The 20307-nt window shown below is 38.9% G+C and overlaps 3 protein-coding genes across 5 annotated transcripts in view; 1 reads left to right on the top strand and 2 right to left on the bottom strand.

Annotated features, from left to right (window-relative positions):
* The window catches only part of LOC103032624 (probable phospholipid-transporting ATPase IIA), a 291393-nt gene that overhangs the window by 58663 nt on the left and 212423 nt on the right, over positions 1-20307 (bottom strand). The window lies entirely within an intron of this gene.
* The window catches only part of kcng1 (potassium voltage-gated channel, subfamily G, member 1), a 42727-nt gene that overhangs the window by 4931 nt on the left and 17489 nt on the right, over positions 1-20307 (bottom strand). Inside the window, exons 1-2 of one of the 2 annotated variants that reach the window (XM_049462977.1) lie at positions 6037-6117; positions 400-1248 (exon numbers count right to left, since the gene is read on the bottom strand). In XM_049462977.1, the coding sequence (XP_049318934.1) occupies positions 400-1176 (777 nt within the window). In that variant the 5' untranslated portion in view covers positions 1177-1248; positions 6037-6117. Of the gene's footprint in view, positions 1-399; positions 1249-6036; positions 6118-20307 lie in introns of those variants that run through there. The other variant, XM_007258783.4, reaches the window with a different exon arrangement.
* LOC125780591 (uncharacterized) lies at positions 14136-18630 on the top strand. 2 transcript variants are annotated; one of them, XM_049462974.1, is made up of 6 exons: positions 14136-14415; positions 14672-14784; positions 14988-15077; positions 15463-15549; positions 15976-17467; positions 17963-18630. In XM_049462974.1, the coding sequence occupies exons 2-6, from the start codon at positions 14679-14681 to the stop codon at positions 18183-18185; spliced, it is 1998 nt and encodes a 665-aa protein (XP_049318931.1). In that variant the 5' UTR covers positions 14136-14415; positions 14672-14678; the 3' UTR covers positions 18186-18630. The 2 variants fall into 2 exon arrangements, with proteins under 2 accessions (XP_049318931.1, XP_049318932.1); XM_049462975.1 differs by lacking the exon at positions 14672-14784 and having other exon boundaries at positions 14137-14415.

The following is a 20307-nucleotide window of genomic DNA, read 5'->3' as shown; positions in this document are numbered from 1 at the left end:
AAGAAGATGAATGATCACAAGCCATCAAACCAAGCTAAACTGCTTAAATTTGCACCAGGAGTAAAGGCATAAAATTATCCAAAAGCAGTGTGTAAGACTGGTGGAGGAGAACACGCCAAGACGCATAAAAACTGTGATTAAAAACCAGGGTTAGTCCACCAAATATTGATTTCTGAACTTTTTTTGGAAGATGCACTGGGTGATGTATGGGTTTAGGGACAAGGCAGAAGACAGAGCTGATTGGCTGAGCTGCAGCAGTGTGCCTCTGATAGTGATGAGACGAAGATGGTTGGACATCATCAGGGAGGTGGTATCATTCATTCATTGATTTCCGTATTGGTGGCAAATGTAAAAGTGGCTAAGTGAAACTAAGCAAAAGCAAAACAATAGAGCACTTACATCTTCCTCCTCCTCCCTCATAGCAGGCATGGTGCTTATGGACAGGTTGACGGCTGTGATGGTGACAAAAAGCACCGAAAGGCAGGCAAATATTTTCCCAGGGAGTCCCGAGTGTGGCTTCTCCACCATGTCCCTCAGCTTTCCCATGCAGCGTCCAAGCCTGGACTTTCCTGCCAGGCCTCCTTCGCTCTCGTCGTCGTCGTCATCCTCCTCTTCCTCTTCTTCTGCAGCTCTTTCCAGCTCGTTGCATTCCTCGGCACGCTGCAGTAGGCGCCTCCGGCAGCACCACTCCAGACTCTCCTCTGGAACGCCCCAGTACATGAGCTCCTCACGGAAGGAGAGGGCGCACATTTCACGTAACGATCGCAACTTTCCGGCTCGCAGGAAGGTGAGGATGGTGCGGAAGGCGCAGGGGCTCCGGTCGAAGAAGAACTCGTTGCGCGTCACGTCGTAGTCGTCGCACACCCGCATGATCTCGTCGAAGCTGCTGCACAGGCGCAGCTGGCCCAGGCGCGACAGAGGGAAGTCCTCCAGCGTGGTCCAGGGCAGCTGGTAGCGTAGTCCTCCTACGTTGATGATGACGTGCAGCCGCTGGCCGTCGGACGGACAGGGCGCGGCATCGGCGGCGTCGGGCGAGAGGAGTCGCTGGGCCCTCTTGTAGAAGACTCCCTTGAGGGCTTCGCACTCGTGGACAGGCGGTGGGTTGAGGGAGGTGTCCGAGGCGCAGCTCAGGGCGCTGTAGTCGTAGTCGGAGCCATCCCCAGCCAGCAAAGTCATCTTTTAGCCGGCCAGCTCCACCTCACAGTGGCTCACATGCCTGGAGGCCGGCGCTCGCTTGTGGGCCGTCACCTGTACAGGGTACAGGGAAGATAAGTGTTAGACGACAGTCAGAAAAAGGCAGTAGGCAGGAGTATAAAAAGCCATTAGTGGTCTCCCTCCACTAAAATCCACTTTTTCTTGTTGTTTGTGAAATACTATTGGTCTATATGTGTTGTATATGCATGCTGCTTATGAAACTCTTCCTCAGCTTCCCTTATCTGCAGTAGTTAGTAAAAGAAAATCCTCAGAAATACGAGTTGATCTAAGAGTTCATGGCCTCGCCATGGAGGGAAGGATCCAAATCCTGTCTTTCAGCAGAGACCACTAATTCACTGATCTAAAGCAGGGCTAAATAGAAACACCTGAGCACTTTTTTTTCCCACAAAAAAAACAGATCACATGGCATTCATTCATACTAGAGACCACAACTAAACATTTTAAAATGAATCAAAAAACGATAGAATGAAACCTTTAAGCATATTAAGGCATTTTAGGGTCCAAGAGTAACTTTGACTGTACAGTGACTGGGAAAATCTGGTTATTTTACAATGTTTACCCATCTTAGGGGTGGGACAATATATATACGATATCATGATACAATATATTATATAGTTCCTATTGTATCATATTGTATGGAAATGTATCATATTGATATGTTGTTTCAAATATTATATATATATATTTCTAAAGTCCCTGAGACTCGCCCCAAAACCCCTCTCTCCCTAGTTAATGCTTCATTACTCCATGTGGTGGCGCTAAAAACAAATGAATAAAACATTCTGTGAAACAGACACCAATTAATCTATAATCCATAAAAGTATCATAGAGAATATCATAGAGTCTTGTGATGACTTTTCATGAGTATGCTGGCTGGCCACTGTTCAAACTCACTCACAAGATAACACCTCACAACTTATAGCCTACAGATGTGGGCATTCCCAAGCTGTCGCCTTAGGTTACTCATCATAATCAATTACTTGAATTTCTTGCCTCTTGATGTGTTCGATAGCTTCATTCATAACTTCAATCCTAAAGTACAGTTGCAAAGACCATAACAAACATTTAAATGATGATGAAACTGGCTCTCATCAGGAGTGTCCCAGGAAAGGAAGAGCAGGAGTTTCCTCCGTTGCACAGAATAAGTTCATCAGAGTTACCAGCCTCAGAAACCGCAAGTTAATAAACAGCTCCCCGGATAAGATCATCTAAAAGCTTCTTAACAGAGTTTTTTTTTTTTTTTTTTTTTTACACTTTTAAGTTACTACATGATTCCTTATGTGTTCCAAGGTGAGTCCAAACTTCTGTGAACATTACAGTATTAAAAAGGGCGTAGAAAAAAGGCCTTACAGTAAAAAAAAAAAAAGCCATTACTTTGAGAACAGAACGGAAAGCTCTGTTTCTAATGGGTGTGAAATGAAGTGAATGGTCAGGTAATGATTACTTAGCTGCAGCGGATTATAGAATTTATTTCCGTTTCTATTTTTATAGCTGGACCGAGCAGGAAAGAGCTCTGTGTGAGAGCCACTGCCTGCAGGCCTGCAGCTACAGGTAGAGCGAACCCATTCATTACATTACAATTACAATTTAGAGCTTTTTATTGCAACACATTAATCACTGATTACTGTAATTTCACTTACTGTTAAATAAAGCTACAGGAATCTTTACAATTTGCTGTTATTTTCTGTAAAGCCCAGAACAAATGAATCTCAACCAGGGTTCAGCTCCTTCTTTTGTCTCTTTTTTTATTGTGAACATTTTAGTACAAATTTAAGGAATACTTAAGGTACTAGTAACTGGAATATCATTGGATTCTAGTTGCTGCAATTGGAATGCATCACTATGAAATTCGCCTATAGAACCCCATTGATGCAAATTGCGTCAAAACCATGCATTGTATATACAGCTTAATTACTCAAGAATGCGTCAACACACCAACATGATTCATACATTGTCACAAACAGAGAACCCTATTGTTTCTAAAAATATAACACTGACCTCCCGCTGAACTGAAGTGTTTTTGAGAAATTGAGATAAAAAAATACCTAAATAATAGGCTTACCTTCATATTTCCATGCTTTATTCTTGGATTATAACGCCATTTATTGACTCAAAACACCATAATCCACGTGTTTAACCTTTACTCTGGGTTCTGCTGTAAATCACATGATGTCATTACTGGCATTGATTTGTCCAAATATAATAATAATAATTAAAAAACACCATTGCTATCTTAAACGCGTGGTTAAAATAATGTTGGCGTTTAGGAATACACATCTACGCTGATGGCAGTAGTGATCTGAAAGTAAAGTGTCTTCAGGTAAATTTCAAAAAAATCTGGCTGTTTCTACCTTGGTGGCGGGAAACACAGGTGCGCCACTGACCGATTAAAACCCTGACAACAGTCAACAGTCAGCCGCCCAATCCTATCTTAGCCATGCAGGAGCCCCAGGTGCATTGTGCACCCTCAGCGCATGTACACCCTCGCTGTTAAGATATGAACGTACCAAAGTCAGAGCTCACTCGGCTCTTTAAGGGAATGACAACTGGCACACTGATTGGTTTATTTCACATTACGAAAACACCCAAAACTCACCCATGATTAACTAAAAGAATTAGTACATGCCTTTTGCATGCTTCGAGCCGTGCAAGGCATACTTTTAATGTCCGTAACTGACCCGTGCGCTATAGATCGCTAAAATAGGGCCTTTAAAGGGAGTATAAGTGTATTTACCATCATGATCCTGGGTGGAAATTTACGAGAAACTGTACACTGTAACTGTATAACAATAAAACACAAACAGAAGCAGGTTTTGGCAACAGCTGCCCTTTTTTGTGTGCAGAAGTTTGCTCAGACAAAACACCCAAAAAAACAATAACCCCAACAAAAGGCTTTGCATAATGTGGAAACGACTCTGGATAAATGTTTCCTTTTCTATAACAAATACGAAATCTGCTGAATCAAATGTCCTTAAATGGGAAAATCATTAAACTGTCCAGCCCTCCATGGCTGCAGTTCCCCAACCCCAGCTTATAACCCGTGTATATAAATATCTATATATATATATCTATATAGATATATATAGATTTACGTATTTGTTTTAAACATCATTTTTAATATATTTGAAGTATATTGTGAATGTACTATACATATTGATGCACATATTGCGTACATATTTTTAATCTCAGCATTCCTGACAGTGTTATTGAAGATATATATATATATATATATATATATATATATATATATATATATATATGGAAGATATATTTTAGTCTTGACAGTCATTGCAAACTATACGTTTTGTTCCTGCTCCACCCTGATTGTTTTTAGCTGCTCCACCCTCAACAGTTTAAAAAGCATAAATCAAATTCTCATCTTCTTTTTCGAACTCTAATATTAAAATTATTATATTATATAAAAGTTGCACCACAAGTTTAGGGAAATTGCAGGTTCTCCTGTGCTTTATATATTTTTGTACCTACATTAAAATACGAGTAGGACCCCAATAAGATTTTTTTTTTTTGTATTTAGTAATTCATAGAGAACAGTTACACCATAAGTGTTGGAAAAGTACAAGTTACCTGGATGTTAGACTCTTGTTCCTGGTTGTACTTTATTTATATGTACTGTATATTAAAGTACCTGTAGGACCCGGTAAGTATTCATAATGTATTGCTTCATCCAGAGAAGTCACACTGTAAGTAAAGGGAACCTACTCTCTAAAACGCAGGCTGTATTATAAAGCGTTACCAATATATATTAATGAAAAAATGTACTTTTAGTATTCTCTACCTAATTTGAACATACTTTTAATGCTCTTAAGTATGAATAAGTTCTTGTAAATAAGATCTACTGCTGATTTCAGTAGGTTTTGTACAGAGTAGCCCAGTCACCCACTATATTTCCATTGTGCTGGAGTGCTGCTGTCCTGTTCTGCCACTAAAAACGTTAATTACCCACCAAAAGTGCCTGTGGAACACCTAATGGTATTACAATGAGTGCTCGGCCTCAGACGACTGGCTGCTCTACTAATGTAGTGAACCGCTTCCTCAGTAATGCACCAAGAAACACTTCTCCAGTGCCCTTCAACTCACCAACAGAGACACTGATGGCTTTCAGGGAGAGCACAGTGACTCAACAGCTCTACACACCAGAACACAAACGACTACAAACCACCCTGATATGTATTTGTGTGTATTTCTTCTATTCACTGCTGCTTTTAGTTTTTTTTTTTATTCAATTAATATTCGTTTTTAAAGCTTGAGCACAAAGAACCAGGAGGTCAACAGGTAGCACTTGTCCTGTTTGTAATAGAGAAGCGTGCACCATCTTATCATCACTTGATCTAAAGATCTTTTTTATAAATGGAAAAAAAAAAAAAATCTTCACACTCACATCTCTCTGTTACAACCACCAACAATCAAGGAGGGTTTATTTTATAACGTCACTTTAAAAAAACCCTTTGTTGCATCTTTTTTTTATAGTGCACTGCCACTTAGTTAGTTTCTCTTTTCACAGACATATTCGCTCTCTTTCCAGTTTCTGCCAGAGTGTCTGTATGTTAGTTTGTAAAGAATGAACCAGTAGTCCTTGTAGAACTGTTAGAACTAAAGGTCGGAAAGCAGGTCGCAGTTCTCGCGAGCGTCGGTCGCGGCCGCCTCGGAAAACTTACAGAGTCTGGTTTGAGCTCAGAGGAGCTCCGGCACAGACACGAGAGCACCGCTATTCCTCCTATTACACCTCAATGCAGCGCTGTAGTGAGTTTCAAGCTGTAATTTTACGTCTTTTAAAAAGATAAAAAATCAAGGAAATCCTACCTAGTGGGGCTTTAAGAGGCTGATCAGTGTTACTGTAGGTCTTTCGAAGTCAAACGTGGTTTTGATTTGTTTTCCCAGGTCTAGAATTGATTGAAAAATAAAAAAGACAATATAAAAGGTTAAAATATAAGACGATGCATATTTTTTATTTTTTTTTTTTCTGAATTTGTTCAAACATTTCCTAAGTAGATTACTAGTATTACAACTCTGATGCATGATGTTCATTAACATTGCAACACTGAAGAAGCATAGACGTAGAAAGAAAAATATACAGTTCTGGAAAAAAAAGTTCTATAAACTAGGGACAAAATTTCTCTCAAATTTCAAATTCAAATAATGTCATTTAGAGCGTTTTTCTTTTTTTTTTGTTGCAGAAAATGAGAAATGGCTGAAATAACAAAAAAGATGCTGAACTTTCAAACCTCAAATAAGAAGAAAACAACAAGAAAACAACAAGTTCATATTCATAAAGTGTTAAGTGTTCAGAAATCAATACTTGGCATGTTCTCCTCCACCAGTCTTACACACTGCTTTTGGAGAACTTTATGCTACTCAATCCTGGTGCAAATATTTAAGCAGTTCAGTTTGGTGGTTTGATGGCTTGTGATCATCCATCTTCCTCTTGATTATATATTCCAGAGGTTTTCAATTTGATGAAATCAAAAAATTTTCCCCCAGAGCTGTATTATATGTTTACACTATTAAATTCTAGTGAGTCATGCAGGGGTCTGATCGTATTTTATCAGTCAGAAAAAAAGTTGACATTCATCATTTTTTTCAGTCAGTTGCAAACTCCATTAGCACGTTTCAGCTAAAATGTGCTAAAGATGATATGCAATTTTATATTAGCATGCTCCGACGTTCATGCTGTGAGTGCGCCTCTTTTCAGAATGAACACAGTGACTGATTTTTTATATAAAAATGGGCCTGACCCCCTTGACACTAGGCTCTGTTTAATGTGGCCAGTTATCTAAAATATGTTATGAGTTTTAAATGAGTTTATAAAACAGTCTGCATAGTATATGGCCCACTAGGGACACAGGAAGTGATTATTTACTGCAACTGATAGAAATAATTAAAATAATAATCTCAGTGTAGTACTGAAGTATGCAAATAATGTAGTAATGAAGCATCTCTAGAGATTTATAAGGAGGGGGCGTAATCTTTGACTAGGGGGTTTGGGATTAAACACTCTTTTTTATTGTGATAAAAAAAAAAAACAATTTACAATTTAAATATTTGATGCGCAACATATCCAGGTTTATGGCCATTTTCTTCATAACATGCACAAAAAAAAATCTTTGTCTCAGTAGCTATGTAGCTAGCTAACTTTCCCGTTCCACCTTAAAAGGTGCAACAGACGGCAGAAGCTGCAGCATTTAAGGTGGAACGGAAAAATAAAATAAAATAAAAGCTAATTAAAGTTAATTTCAGCTCCCCATCGCAGAGGAATTAAGGAATGGATGATAATAATTCATTTTTCCATCACTTCCCCCTTTTCTGAAGGCATACAATAAAATACGTCCTAAAGTTAACTATTTAACCAGCAGCAGCTAGGTTGCTGAACTTTTAGCGATCCACTGCTATAGCTACTATATATCTGTATTCTGTTGTGATTTGAGCAGCCGTGGTTTTATGTTTTTTTTTTTTTTTTGGATTCAATCCGGCTAAGCACCCGAACATCCCTCCCTTTCAGGCAGCTTCCTCTTACAGCGTCCACAGTTAATCCTGTTGGATGTGGTTGTTACTTCTTGGTGGTATCTCGCTGACATTATCCTGGATACCGTGGCTCTTGATGCATCACAAAGACTTGCTGTCTTGGTCACAGATGCACCAGCAAGACGTGCACCAACAGTTTGTCCTCTTTTGATTTGTCCTCTGGTATGTCACCCGTAATGTTGTGTGTATTGCAATATTTTGAGCAAAACTGTGTTGAGTTCTCTTACCCTGCTAATTGAACCTTCACACTCTTACTGCTCTTACTGGTGCAATGTGCAATTAATGAAGATTTTAGAGATTGGCCAGCAGGCTGTTGTTTCTGTTTCACTGTCCAACCCCTGCATATGTGTTTTTACACACAGTCCTTTGGTTCCTTTGGCGCCACAACTAAAGTGAGGCTCGCTTGTTAATCACAAACAGACTGGAAAACATATGTAGGCCTTCACGCCCTCAACATCTGACCAGCGAAAGCGAAGAAAAGCCATTTCACACCCCGGTAGCTCCGCAATTTCCATGGCCTGTGTCCAAACTAATTAAATCAATTACAGTGATTAGGACGCAGCGGGTTCACAAGTCGCAAATTAGTGTCTGCGCTCGGGCACCCTCCAATCAGGGATTAAGATGGGGGGCTTCAGCTGGCTAAAGCCGGGGCGCGAGTGCGTCACCCAATGCTTATTAGGCACCTGCGCTGTCCGTCACCAGTAGATAATGATTACACTTGGCCTTTTGTTTCCGGCCTGTCAAATTAAACCCACTCCGAGCCCCACGCTGCTGGGGAGGGTCCGCCGGCTCAAACGGCCCCCACTGCTCACTTCTCGCGCTCGCTTCCTTCCTACGGAGGGCTGCGCTCCAGCGCAGCGAAAAGACAGGAATAATTAGATGGGAAGGAGGCGAAAAACACAGCGGTCACGATACACAGCAGAGCAGCGTGTGGAGAATTAGCCTGGAGGGAGGCCTCAGTGGAGGATCTGGAGGATCTCCTTAGGCATCTTGATTAGGAGATGAAAATAGACTCGCTGTTGAAGAAGCTGCGCAATAACAAGGTGTATAACATGTATAACATGGGAAATAATCCATTACTTTAAATTCCAGTACTTTAATATATTTAAGGTATGTTGTAGCATCATATTCTGCCTACAATAAAAACTCAAATCTTATTTGATATGATGATTACGATGAACTTACATTCATACAGTGGTTTTCTAGACTCCCAACACTTTGCAATACAAAAAGAAATTAGAATATCAGTAAAAAGTTACTTTATTTTAGTAATTCAGTTCAAAATATACAGGGACAGTTGGACAATGAAACTGGAACACCTGTCGTTTTAGCGTGGGAGGTTGTCTCTGTGACCAAGACAGCAAGTCTTTGTGATGCATCAAGAGCCACTGTATCCAGGGTAATGTCAGCATTAACCACCTGACAAGAAGGACCAACCACATCCAACAGGATTAACTGTGGACGCTGTAGGAGGAAGCTGTCTGAAAGGGATGTTCGGGTGCGATTATTTCTCCCTCAAAGCCTCGATACCAAAATGTGAACCAATAAACTACATGAGCACATGGTCTCCTCTGATTGGTCAGAGCTGTAAGAAAGTAAATATAGTTAGAAAATTATGTGTATGTACAGCGCGTATAATCAATGCAGTGATAAGCTGCTTTAACAGCCCTAGTTTTTATGTTAGGTTTATGTGAAGGCCAAACACTTTTTTGTCTATTTTCTAAATGCAATGTAGTAAATAATACAGATTAAGATCAAATATTGATAAAAATGTGTGTGCACACCTTTTTTTCTGATGCTCTTTTTATTGGCGTTTGAATAGTTCTGGTATCATGGCTGCAGATTGTGTGTGATACGTGCTTCGCGTGGCTTGAGTAGGCTATGAGGTAATTTCGAGGGCGTTGGTAAAAGAACAAGCTATGGATAGATAGTTTCTGACGCAGATTGAAGACCTCTCCATGTCTCTCTCTCTCTCTTTCTCTCTCTCTCTCTCTCTCTCTCTCCCTCTCGCTCTCTCGCACTGCAACAGTGTGATCACAGCTTTGCTCCAGGGCTTATTCTCCAGATTGCCTATGACTCAGACTCCAACTCGAATTCTCTCAGAACCAGGACAGGCATACCTTCCAGCCCAACACCACTACCTTCTGATACTCTGATACATACAGAGTTTATGCACAGATGCGCTTTAGAAGATCCAGCTTAAGCTACATGTCACTGTTTAAAACCTGCTCCAGGTGAACGCTGGGATGCACGAGCTGTTCCACAGTCCAATCTGGTCAATATTCCAGTTCTGCTTAAAATATTGCAATAGACACAACATTACGGGTGACATACCAGAGTTCAAAAGAGGACAAATTGTTGGTGCACGTCTTGATGGCGCATCTGTGACCAAGACAGCAAGTCTTTGTAATGTATCAAGAGCCACGGTATCCAGGGTAATGTCAGCATTAACCACCTGACAAGAAGGACCAACCACATCCAACAGGATTAACTGTGGACGCTGTAAGAGGAAGCTGTCTGAAAGAGAGGGATGCTCGGGTGCTAACCCGGATTGTATCCAATAAAAAACATAAAACCACGGCTGATCAAATCCCGGCAGAATTCAACGTGCACCTCAACTCTCCACCAACTGTTTCCACCAGAACTGTCCGTCACCACAATAAATTATTGTGGTCTAAAACCAGGTGTTTCAGTTTCTTTGTCCGACCCCTGTATGTAGATGTTGCTTGGTTATTCTGAATGTTCTGGAGGTTGTTCTGACGTTCAGAGCGTACAGGATGAACTGATTGCAGGCATTGTCGCTCATCAGCGGCAGCATCTGTTTGTGATTATGCTGGGATGAAAAGGTCAGTGCTATTAGGAATGTATTAGAGGGTGTGTGTCGTGTTGTGTTAAGATGTGTGAAAAAATGGATTTGTAGGGTTTTCAAATATGGGGAAAAAAATGCTGTCAGCTATCTCTTAGATTCTAATAGTTTTGTCAGTATATGTGAGTAATATTCTAATATTCAGGGCCTTATATTAGCAATCTTTAGTACAAAACACATGTACAAATTCTCTTAATTAATCATGGGTGTAAAATAAATTAAACCAATCAGTGTGTCTCTTGTCATTCCTGTTAAGAGCCAGGTGAGCTCTGACTTTGGCGCATTCGTATCTTAACGGCATGGCGCTTTGTGTGTGTCAGCAGAGACAGATACTGAACTGCTCATTCATGTTGTGAAGATAAACCAGCAGATCATTTAAGGGAAAAGTAATGTTATTTAATTCTTTATTCTGTTTATTGTTGATGTTAAAGCTGGATTTGGGCGCTGCTGCATGTTTATTTGTGTGTGTAAGGAGCGTAAGTGAACATGGCTAAGATGGCTAAGAGTATAGGGTGGCTGATTATTGACTGTTGTCAAGGTTTTAATCAGTCAGTGGCGCACCTGTGTTTCCGGCCGCCATGATAGCAAGACTTAAGATTTATCCTACACAAGCCAGGTGCAAGGCTTGAAAATAGACTGTTAACTGGAATAAAGAATGCATGATAAATTGAGTAGTTGTTTTCTATGGTCCGGATCAGTTGATGAGTTTGTTTCTCCCTCAGTTTGGTTTGGTTTCACACAGGCATAAAACTAAACACACCAAAATGCACACCAATAAACCACGTTTTTAATCACAGTTTTCATGCATCTTGGCATCATGTTCTCCTCCACCAGTCTTACACACTGCTTTTGGGTAACTTTATGCTGCTTTACTCTTGGTGCAAGAATTTAAGCAGTTCAGCTTGATTTGGTGCCTTGTGATTATCTAGGTTTTTAATTTACTAAAATCAAAGTAACTCATAATTTTTAAGTGGGTAAGGTAAAATTTGTTAGAGCGAATTCAGATCATATGATGCTCTTTGATGTCATTTGAGATTCACATACTCTACAAGCATCTGCATCTGTATGCTAATGAAGGGGGTGAATGCTCCACAGCAGTAACATGCAGGATGAAAAATTAATATCAAATCAACATAACATACTGTTTGGTTGGAATGTATGCATATTAATGTGACAACTGTAATACCATAGTGGAATTGTATCAGATGTTTATGATGCGGTGTGTGTGAGTGTGTATGTGTGTGTGTGTGCATGAGTCGATTGGGAGTCATCCTGCATAATTTCTGCATTTTCTGCATAAAACAAATGAAATATAAACAAATGAATTCAGAATGGTTTGTTGTGGAACTGCATTATGGAGAGAATTAACAACAGAGACCACGGGTTGAAATGTTTACAGCATAAATATATATGCTAGTAAATATACGGGCGTATCAGCATGTTATGACCATCTATCTACACTGTTAAAGAGGCACAACCCCCCCCCCCCCCCCCCCCCCCCCTAAATTTTTGTTAACTCCACCCTAAAAAATGGGAGGGGAAGTTTGGGAGGAGCACTGGGAGAGCTGATACATATAATGAGTATTACAACTATATCACTAAATATATTAGAAATGTACTAATAATTAATGTTACATATATACAGTATTTACATTAAAGCACACATTCGCTTCTTGTTCCTGTCCTTTGTAAGTGGCACACTTCTAGTATAATACGTTGGGTATAAAAATATATTTTAATATACTGGAAAATATATTCTAAATATATTCTAATATACTACAATTTTTAGCATGTTACAAATGTACTTCATATTTTCTTTTGACATTTAAATGTATTTAATACTATATCCTATCATTTACTTATATTTATATTCTCCTAATTATAATTACAGAGAATTAAAATACAATTTAACTGTTATATTAATGTATTATCTAAATATATTGTTGAAATGTTTGACCAATGTAGTGATTTAATTTACTTTCTAAAAAGTTACATGATACATTGCACTTTAAGTGAACTACTGTAACAGTTGTTTTTAACACACTTCGCTAAAAATGTACAAATATATATTTGGAAATAAATATTTTAGAAGTATATTGAATTACATTACTAAACTAAAATTGTACTTTAAAGTAGTCTATTTATTTTAAATATACTATATTGTACTTTTTTTTTTGAAAAGTTTACATTCAAACATTTGATGAAATCATAATATTAATGTATTTTTAATATATTTTAAGTAAGTACATAAATCTGTTAGTATACAGTATTTACAGCATGCTTAGACATTTCTCAATATGTTTTAAGTAAAATTAAGTATATATATATATATATATATATATATATATATATATATATATATATATTTCGTCAGGGAATCCATGAGGCTAGTTCCTGTCCCATGACATTTGGCACGTGATTATGTAGATTATGCTTCTTGTTAAAATGAAAAATTCCAAGCAGACTGAAAAAAAGAGCTTGTTGCTCATAACCAAAAAGGATTGGACCCTCGCCACGGGTCAACGATTCCATTTTCAGCGTATATATTTCACTTATCTGATAATCTAAGCCCAAAATATATTAAAAAGTGTCAATCATCTCCATACAGCAGGCTCTTCGATAAGCCGAGCCTTCAGATCTGATGGTGTGTAACTCATCGAGCCACGCGTTACTGTCCGAACCGTCTTCTACATCTTATGCGTCTTCAGTTGCCATATTTGAGTCTAAAATATGAGTCCGTTTGGCGAGGATGAAAGCCACCTCCTGTTTCTGCTTGGTGCGAACGCTTGGCAACCCTGGCCTACCCCCACCCACGCATCTCATGCTCTGATTGGGTGGGTGCCTCCCACCCGTCCGTCTACACTGGCTTGTTTATGTGCTGAATCTTTTATTTCTTCTCTTGGTGTGACTCCTGCTCTCTGCTCTTCCGCCCACCAGGAGGGCACCCCCACCCCCCCTTAAACCATCTCTTACACACCGGGGGTCCTGCTGGACTCGGCTGTCTCTGTGAGATAGAGCAAGATAGTGCTGGAGTGTAAAGATTTTCAAGTTAGGGCTATACGATATATATCGTTTAAGCATAAGCATCGTTTAAGCACACAAGAAGTAGATACACAGCGCTGTCTGTGTGTCTGTGTGAGTGACAGGCTGCTGCTGCCTGAGAAGCTAGGGTTAGGGTTAGGGTGAGGGGCATGAGGGGGAGGGGGCACGTGTGGAAAGCTGTGCACCTCAGTCCAGCACAGTTTTACAGCGCAGATATTTCCAGTTACAGCTGAATTTACACTTTTAATCCCAAAAAATAGAAATGCTCTTATTTACAGTACCTTAGAAAAAGCAAATTAAATGCCTGATTAAAGAGCTGATTATTGTCGTTTTGCTGTTTACCTCGAGGTTTGAGAGCTTGGCGCTGACTCAGTTTTTGATTGGCCCAGATGCGAGACAGTGAGCTTGCAAGGATGGGGGCGGGGCTGGTGATGTCATGGGCCCTGCATTGTTTAATATCGTGATATATATATATATCGTCGCTGTCCGATGAAAAACACGTATCTCCAGTTTTTGCGTTTTTTACTTTTTTTCATGTGTTGAATGTGGGAATGCATCTCTACCTATCCATACAAGTGAAGATGAAAATGACCAATCAAAAGTCTGAAAAATCGCTCATCTGTTTTCCGCGTATCTCCATTGGCTGCTAGACCTGTCTGTCAAACCGCGTATCTCCTCCTCCCAACCCCCGCCACCTCTCTCTGTGGACGTGAAGAAAGTTGTTCTCCGGCAGCGTAGCTCAAACACTCAAGGTAAGAATTAAACTGTATCCGTTTTAACTAGTCGCTAACACGTGTAAATATGTGTCACAGTTCTATGTTACTTCATTTGAGCAGTGTTTATTACAGATTTTCGTTCGTAATAAGGTTAACTTGCTTAAAGGCTAGTCAGCTAAGTTAACTAGCTAGCTAGCTAGTTGTCTAAAACACACATTAGCTAGCTAGCTAACTAGTTAACCGAGGGTCAGGCAGTTAACGTTATGTTTTGTGTGAAATCTGTCTCTTTCAGACCAGAAATGTCTCTCTCATTGAAAGAGCTATGTGCACTGGTAAATGTACCGTATGATAGGACACTGGAGGAAAAGGTGTTTAGTGAGGAAGATGAGGAAGACGAGGAAGAGGGTGAGGCTGTAAGGCAAGAAGAAGTCGTGTTAGGATGCATTGAGTCCTCTTGTGAGGAGCAAGGTTTATGGAAAATGTGTATTAACATTAAGTCAGACAGAGTAAAGATTTCAGAATTTAAGTTTTTACTCTTCAAAACAAAGCCTGAATTCGGTCAACTAGTGCAGGCACTGTTACAATATTTTCTTTTCTTTTTATTGAAGATGCACTTTGCCCCAGAAATATCTCTGGACAAGAACAGGCCACTGAGGATGTGCAAGATCAGGTGGAACATAATGAATCCGAAAAAGACGGTATGTGTCTGAAAAACACACAGAGGGAGAGAAGTGTGGGTGTGAGAGAGAAAGAGAGACTATTTAACCCATAAAAGTTTAGACCCAGTTTTGAATATTGATACAAAATCCCTAAGATACTTTACCTGAGATATTTACCTGTTTATTTCTTATTACATGAGAAAGGGGGTACATAACTTAATATTTTAAGGTTAAAATTCCAATGTAACAAATGATAAGAATAATTTAGTAATTTGAATTTTAACATTTTGTTCTAGAAATAATTTCAGAGCTAGTTATATGAAAAGTAAAGGGTTTAGGACACGTAATTATGAGATCTATTGGGCTGAGCACTGGAAATGCAAGAAAGCAAATAGCAAATTTTTCTGTTGTTTTTTTATTAAAGATGCACATTGTTCAAAAAATATCTCTGGACAAGAGGATGCTGCTGATGGACAAGATCAAATGGCACACAATGGATCTGAACTAGTGGGTATGTGTGTGTGTGTCTCTCTCCCTCTCCCTCTCTCTCTCTCTCTCTCTCCCTCTCCCTCTCCCTCTCTCTCTCACACACACACACACACACACACACACACACACACACACACACGGATGGACTTGTTATCCCATAAGAGCTCAGACCCGGTTCTGAATATTGATACAAAATCCCTGAGATACTTACCTGAGATACTTACCTGAGATACTTACCTGTTTAAGGTTAAAATTCCAATGTAACATAAATGACAAGACTAATTTCATAACTTGAATTTTAACATTTTGTTGTAGAAATAATTTCAGAGCTAGTTATATGAAAAGTAACACTTTACACTTTAGCGTTTGGGACACTCGTTGTGTTTTTTTTATTTTTATTAAACACTTGAAATGAAGTAAGAATGTTTGTTTGTTTTTTTCCTTCAAGAGGGCAATAAAGAAAATGATGTAGCTGAGGAGGCTTTAGGTGGAGAGTCTCGCATTGGAAGACCAAAAAGGCGGACAAACACAGAGACCTGGAAAGTCAACACTCAGAAAAGGAGAAGAATGATGGGTCAGTCATATCTTGGAAGAAGGCAAAATGAGGAAGTGACGAGGGAAGAAAGAAAAATGGGTAGGCCATGCCAGTCTGTATTTTGTAGGAAATCGAAAAAGCTGCACTGTGAAGCAATACAGGAAGCGGACAGGGAGGCAATTTTTAAATACTTCTGGGAAAAATTAGACTGGAGGGAGAGGAAAATTTATGTTGTGTCACTGGTAGATGTAGGCCCTGTGAGAAGACGACGGACAGGAGAAGAACAGTCAAGGAGGTCAGCATCCATTCTGTGTCACCTTAAAGTGGATGGCAAAAGGACCAGGGTATGTCAGAGCATGTTTCTTTCAACACTAGGGATCAAGCAGTGGTGCTTTCTAAGTTGGGTTGGCCGGAGAGAGCCTGAAAAGATAAAGAAAACCAGCATCAGGAATGAAGAGGTTGAGTTCCTTCAGCAGTTTCTAAAGGACCTTCCTAAGGTTCCATCTCATTACTGCAGATCTTCCTCTACAAAAATGTACTTGGAACCTCTTTTTAAATCCATCAGTCATCTTCATTCTGAATACACCCATGCTTGTGCAGAAAATAATGTCCAGTCTCTTTCAAGACAAGTATTCAGTAGCATTTTTAACAAATTAAATCTCTCGCTGTTTCACCCCAAGAAAGATCAGTGCAATACGTGCTGTTCATATAAAGTTGGAAACATAGATGCTGGCACATGGGAAGAACATTGCAGGAAGAAGGAGTCAGCAAGAGTGAGCAAGCAGGAAGATAAAAACAATGCAACTGAGAAAACAATGGTGGTGTGTATGGATCTGCAGGGTTTACTTCTTTGCCCCAAACTTCAAGCCTCAGCACTCTACTATAAAACCAAGCTTGGTGTCCACAACTTCACAATGTACAACATGGCAACCCATGATGCTACTAATTATTTGTGGCATGAAGGGGAAGGTGGACTCACAGCTAATGAATTTGCTTCATGTATCATCCACTTCCTTGAGGAACACAGCATGCATGATGAATACATCTTATGGAGTGATGGATGCAGCTATCAAAATCGCAACATAGTTTTAAGCAATGCTCTGCTGAAGTTTGCAACTGAGAAGCAAAAGGTCGTTACCCAGAAGTACTTGGAAAAAGGGCATACACAAATGGAATGCGACTCCGTGCACAGCGTGATAGAGAGAAGACTGAGAGACAGAGACATCCATGTTCCAGCCGAGTATGCCACGGTGATCAGAGCAGCACGGTCCAATCCCAGGCCATACAATGTGCAATATGTCAACCACAGTTTCTTCCAGGACTACAGCAAGCTGAAGCTTTGTAAGTCCATCCGTCCTGGCAAAAACCCTGGAGAATCAACTGTGTTTGACCTCCGGGCTATCAGGTATGCTCCATGACATAGATTCTCATCTGTCTCACTCTAGTACGCTCAATTATGTCTCATTGAGTTGCACAAACATAAATAAAAAATTAACAAAACAGACATTCGCGATTAAGATAATGGCAGTTCTTATCACCACCCGACTGATATATCCCTGGTATCATTACTGGTTATATTAAACTGTTGTTATACTTACCTTAGCACTTTGAATGACCGTTGTGTATGAAAGGTGCTATATAAATAAACTTGCCTTGCCTTAGATGCTTACCTGTTATACTTACCATAGATGCTTACCTGTTATACTTACCTGTTAAACTTACCTTAGATGCTTACCTGTTATACTTACCTGTTATACTTACCTTAGATGCTTACCTGTTATACTTACCTGTTATAAATTTGCACACTTTTTGTGTTTTTTACCATTTGCTCTCTTCCCTCTGTTTTCCTTTGATCTCCTGGCCCCTTTCCCATTCTTACTTTTCACCCTCTTTTTCTCAGGTACAACGTGGATGGTACCATGGACTACAAAACTGTCCATGCAGATGACTGGACACCTTACCTCTCACCCACTCTTAGGAAGAGGAACAGTGACACCACAGTGCTACCACTGTACACATCCAGCCTGAGAATCAAGGCGCTGAAATACAAGCACCTCCAAGAACTTAAGAATTTCATTCCCAAGGACTTTCATGGATTTTATGATTCACTTAACTATGAGTGATATGCATCACCAGTCTGCAGGTTCACTGTTTAATGTGGAGTTGGCTCACGTGTGTACATAAAAAAAAAAAAAAGCCACAGACCATTTTCTTGAGTCTGACTGTGAGTCTCAAAACATGATTTATGTGTTTTCCTAATGATTTCCCACAAGTAATTAAGATTTGTATCCAATATCTACATGGAATTTAGTTATTTATCAAAAAGAGATATAACATTTTATTAGTAGTTGATACAGGTTATTCTATTGAAATGTTTGTTGGTTCGTATGTTTTTTCTTGTACATATCTGAAATTTATATGAGGTTTTTATTAAATGATTGACGTTTCCTCGTACAGTAAATAATAACTTGATTTATAAATTACATTGTCTGTAACTTTTAAATTTGTATTAGTTGAAAGGTATCTAAGTGACATAGTAAAACATTTCTTAATAAATCTATAAATATCTGTCATGTTGTGTTCTTGATGCAGAATAGATTAAAATATAACAAATATTTTACAATGCAGTATTTCTGAATTATATTTCTGAATTATTCAGATTTTAGTGTTAAGAATTGTTCAGTAGGAATTTCCTAGCTAGTTATCTGGCTAAACTGATTTGTGAAAGACGTATGCATTGGTTGATTCCAAAAGGTGGGAGCAGAGGAAACCAGGAGCATGCATCCTGCCTCTTTAAAAGGCAGTAAGGTATTGTGCAAAACAATATGTAAACAGTCCAGGTCTTGCTAATATAATCAACTGTTTAAATATGCTGTGTTGGGGAAAACCCGTTTTGTAGAAAAATATTTTCGTAGTTTTTTTTAATGTAATGTTTGGTCTCTTTTGGGGTATGAGGATCAGCTGATCGCGCATTTCCGCGCGTCAGATATTAAACCAGCATGGAAACAATAAGTCACACTAAGGATTCAGTGTGATTTTTAGTCAATAACAGTAATACTAGACTCTGCTCCCGTTAAAACATGATTTATACCGGTAGAGTGTAAGGAGAGCGTTCAAACTGCGCAGCTTGGTGGACGTGACTCTTTGGAATTCACTGTAACGCCCGCGTATGGAACACCCGCGTATGTCCTTTTTGCCGTGTACAAAGCACGTAAGTCCAGTTAACATATAAAACTATAGAACTTAAGAAATCAAAATAATATATATGAATTTTAGAACTAAATTATATGTAAACAGCGTTATCTGTTGTTTATTTTACCCAATATTATTTAATTAAAAACGTTTTTTGCTTTTCCTGAAAAGTCCGGTTTTTGGAGATACGTGCTTTTCATCGGACAGCGACGATATATATATATATATATATATATATATATATATATATATATATTTATATTGCCGAAAAAAAGAATATTTTCAATGTAATTTTTTTTTTTCAATATCGTGCAGCCCTAGTTGAAATATATGTCAAGTATATGTCCGGAGAACCAATGTGTGTGGCGAATAGACAAGGATACTGTCAATCAATTTATGCATCAGCCAATCATGCAACAGAGATCAACTGTCAATCATTTCTTGCATTGGCCAATCAAAAGTGTGAAAAAAGTAGTCTATGTATTTCTCATGTATTGAGAAGTGCCTTAAATGTCGCCTTTTCTTTTTTTTTTAAATCCAGAAAACATTGTTTACTCAACTCTTTTGAATATACAGATCTGGAAAAAAATAAGAGATTATGAGTTTCTTTGATTTTACCAAATTGAAAACCTCTGGAATATAATCAAGAGGAAGATGGATGATCACAAGCCATCAAACCAAACTGAACTGCTTGAATTTTTGTACCAGGAGTAAAGCAGCATAAAGTTATCCAAAAGCAGTGTGTAAGACTGGTGGAGGAGGAGAACATTATGCCAAGATGCATGAAAACTGTGATTAAAAAACAGGGTTATTCCACCAAAAATTGATTTCCGAGCTTCTAAAACTTTATGAATATGAACTTTTTTTTTATTTCAGCCATTTCTCAGTTTCTGCAAATAACTGCTCTAAATTACAATAATTTTATTTGTAATTTGGGAGAAATGTTGTCTGTAGTTCATAGAATAAAACAACAGTGTTTTAACAAGAAACTGATTCAGAAAATGAAGTGGTCTCTTAATTTTTTTCCAGAGCTGTATATCCAGAGAGTGTATG

The sequence above is a fragment of the Astyanax mexicanus genome, chromosome 13, assembly GCF_023375975.1.
Source record: "Astyanax mexicanus isolate ESR-SI-001 chromosome 13, AstMex3_surface, whole genome shotgun sequence".
Classification (NCBI taxonomy): domain Eukaryota; kingdom Metazoa; phylum Chordata; class Actinopteri; order Characiformes; family Acestrorhamphidae; genus Astyanax; species Astyanax mexicanus.
This window is presented reverse-complemented; position numbering and strand designations above follow the sequence as displayed.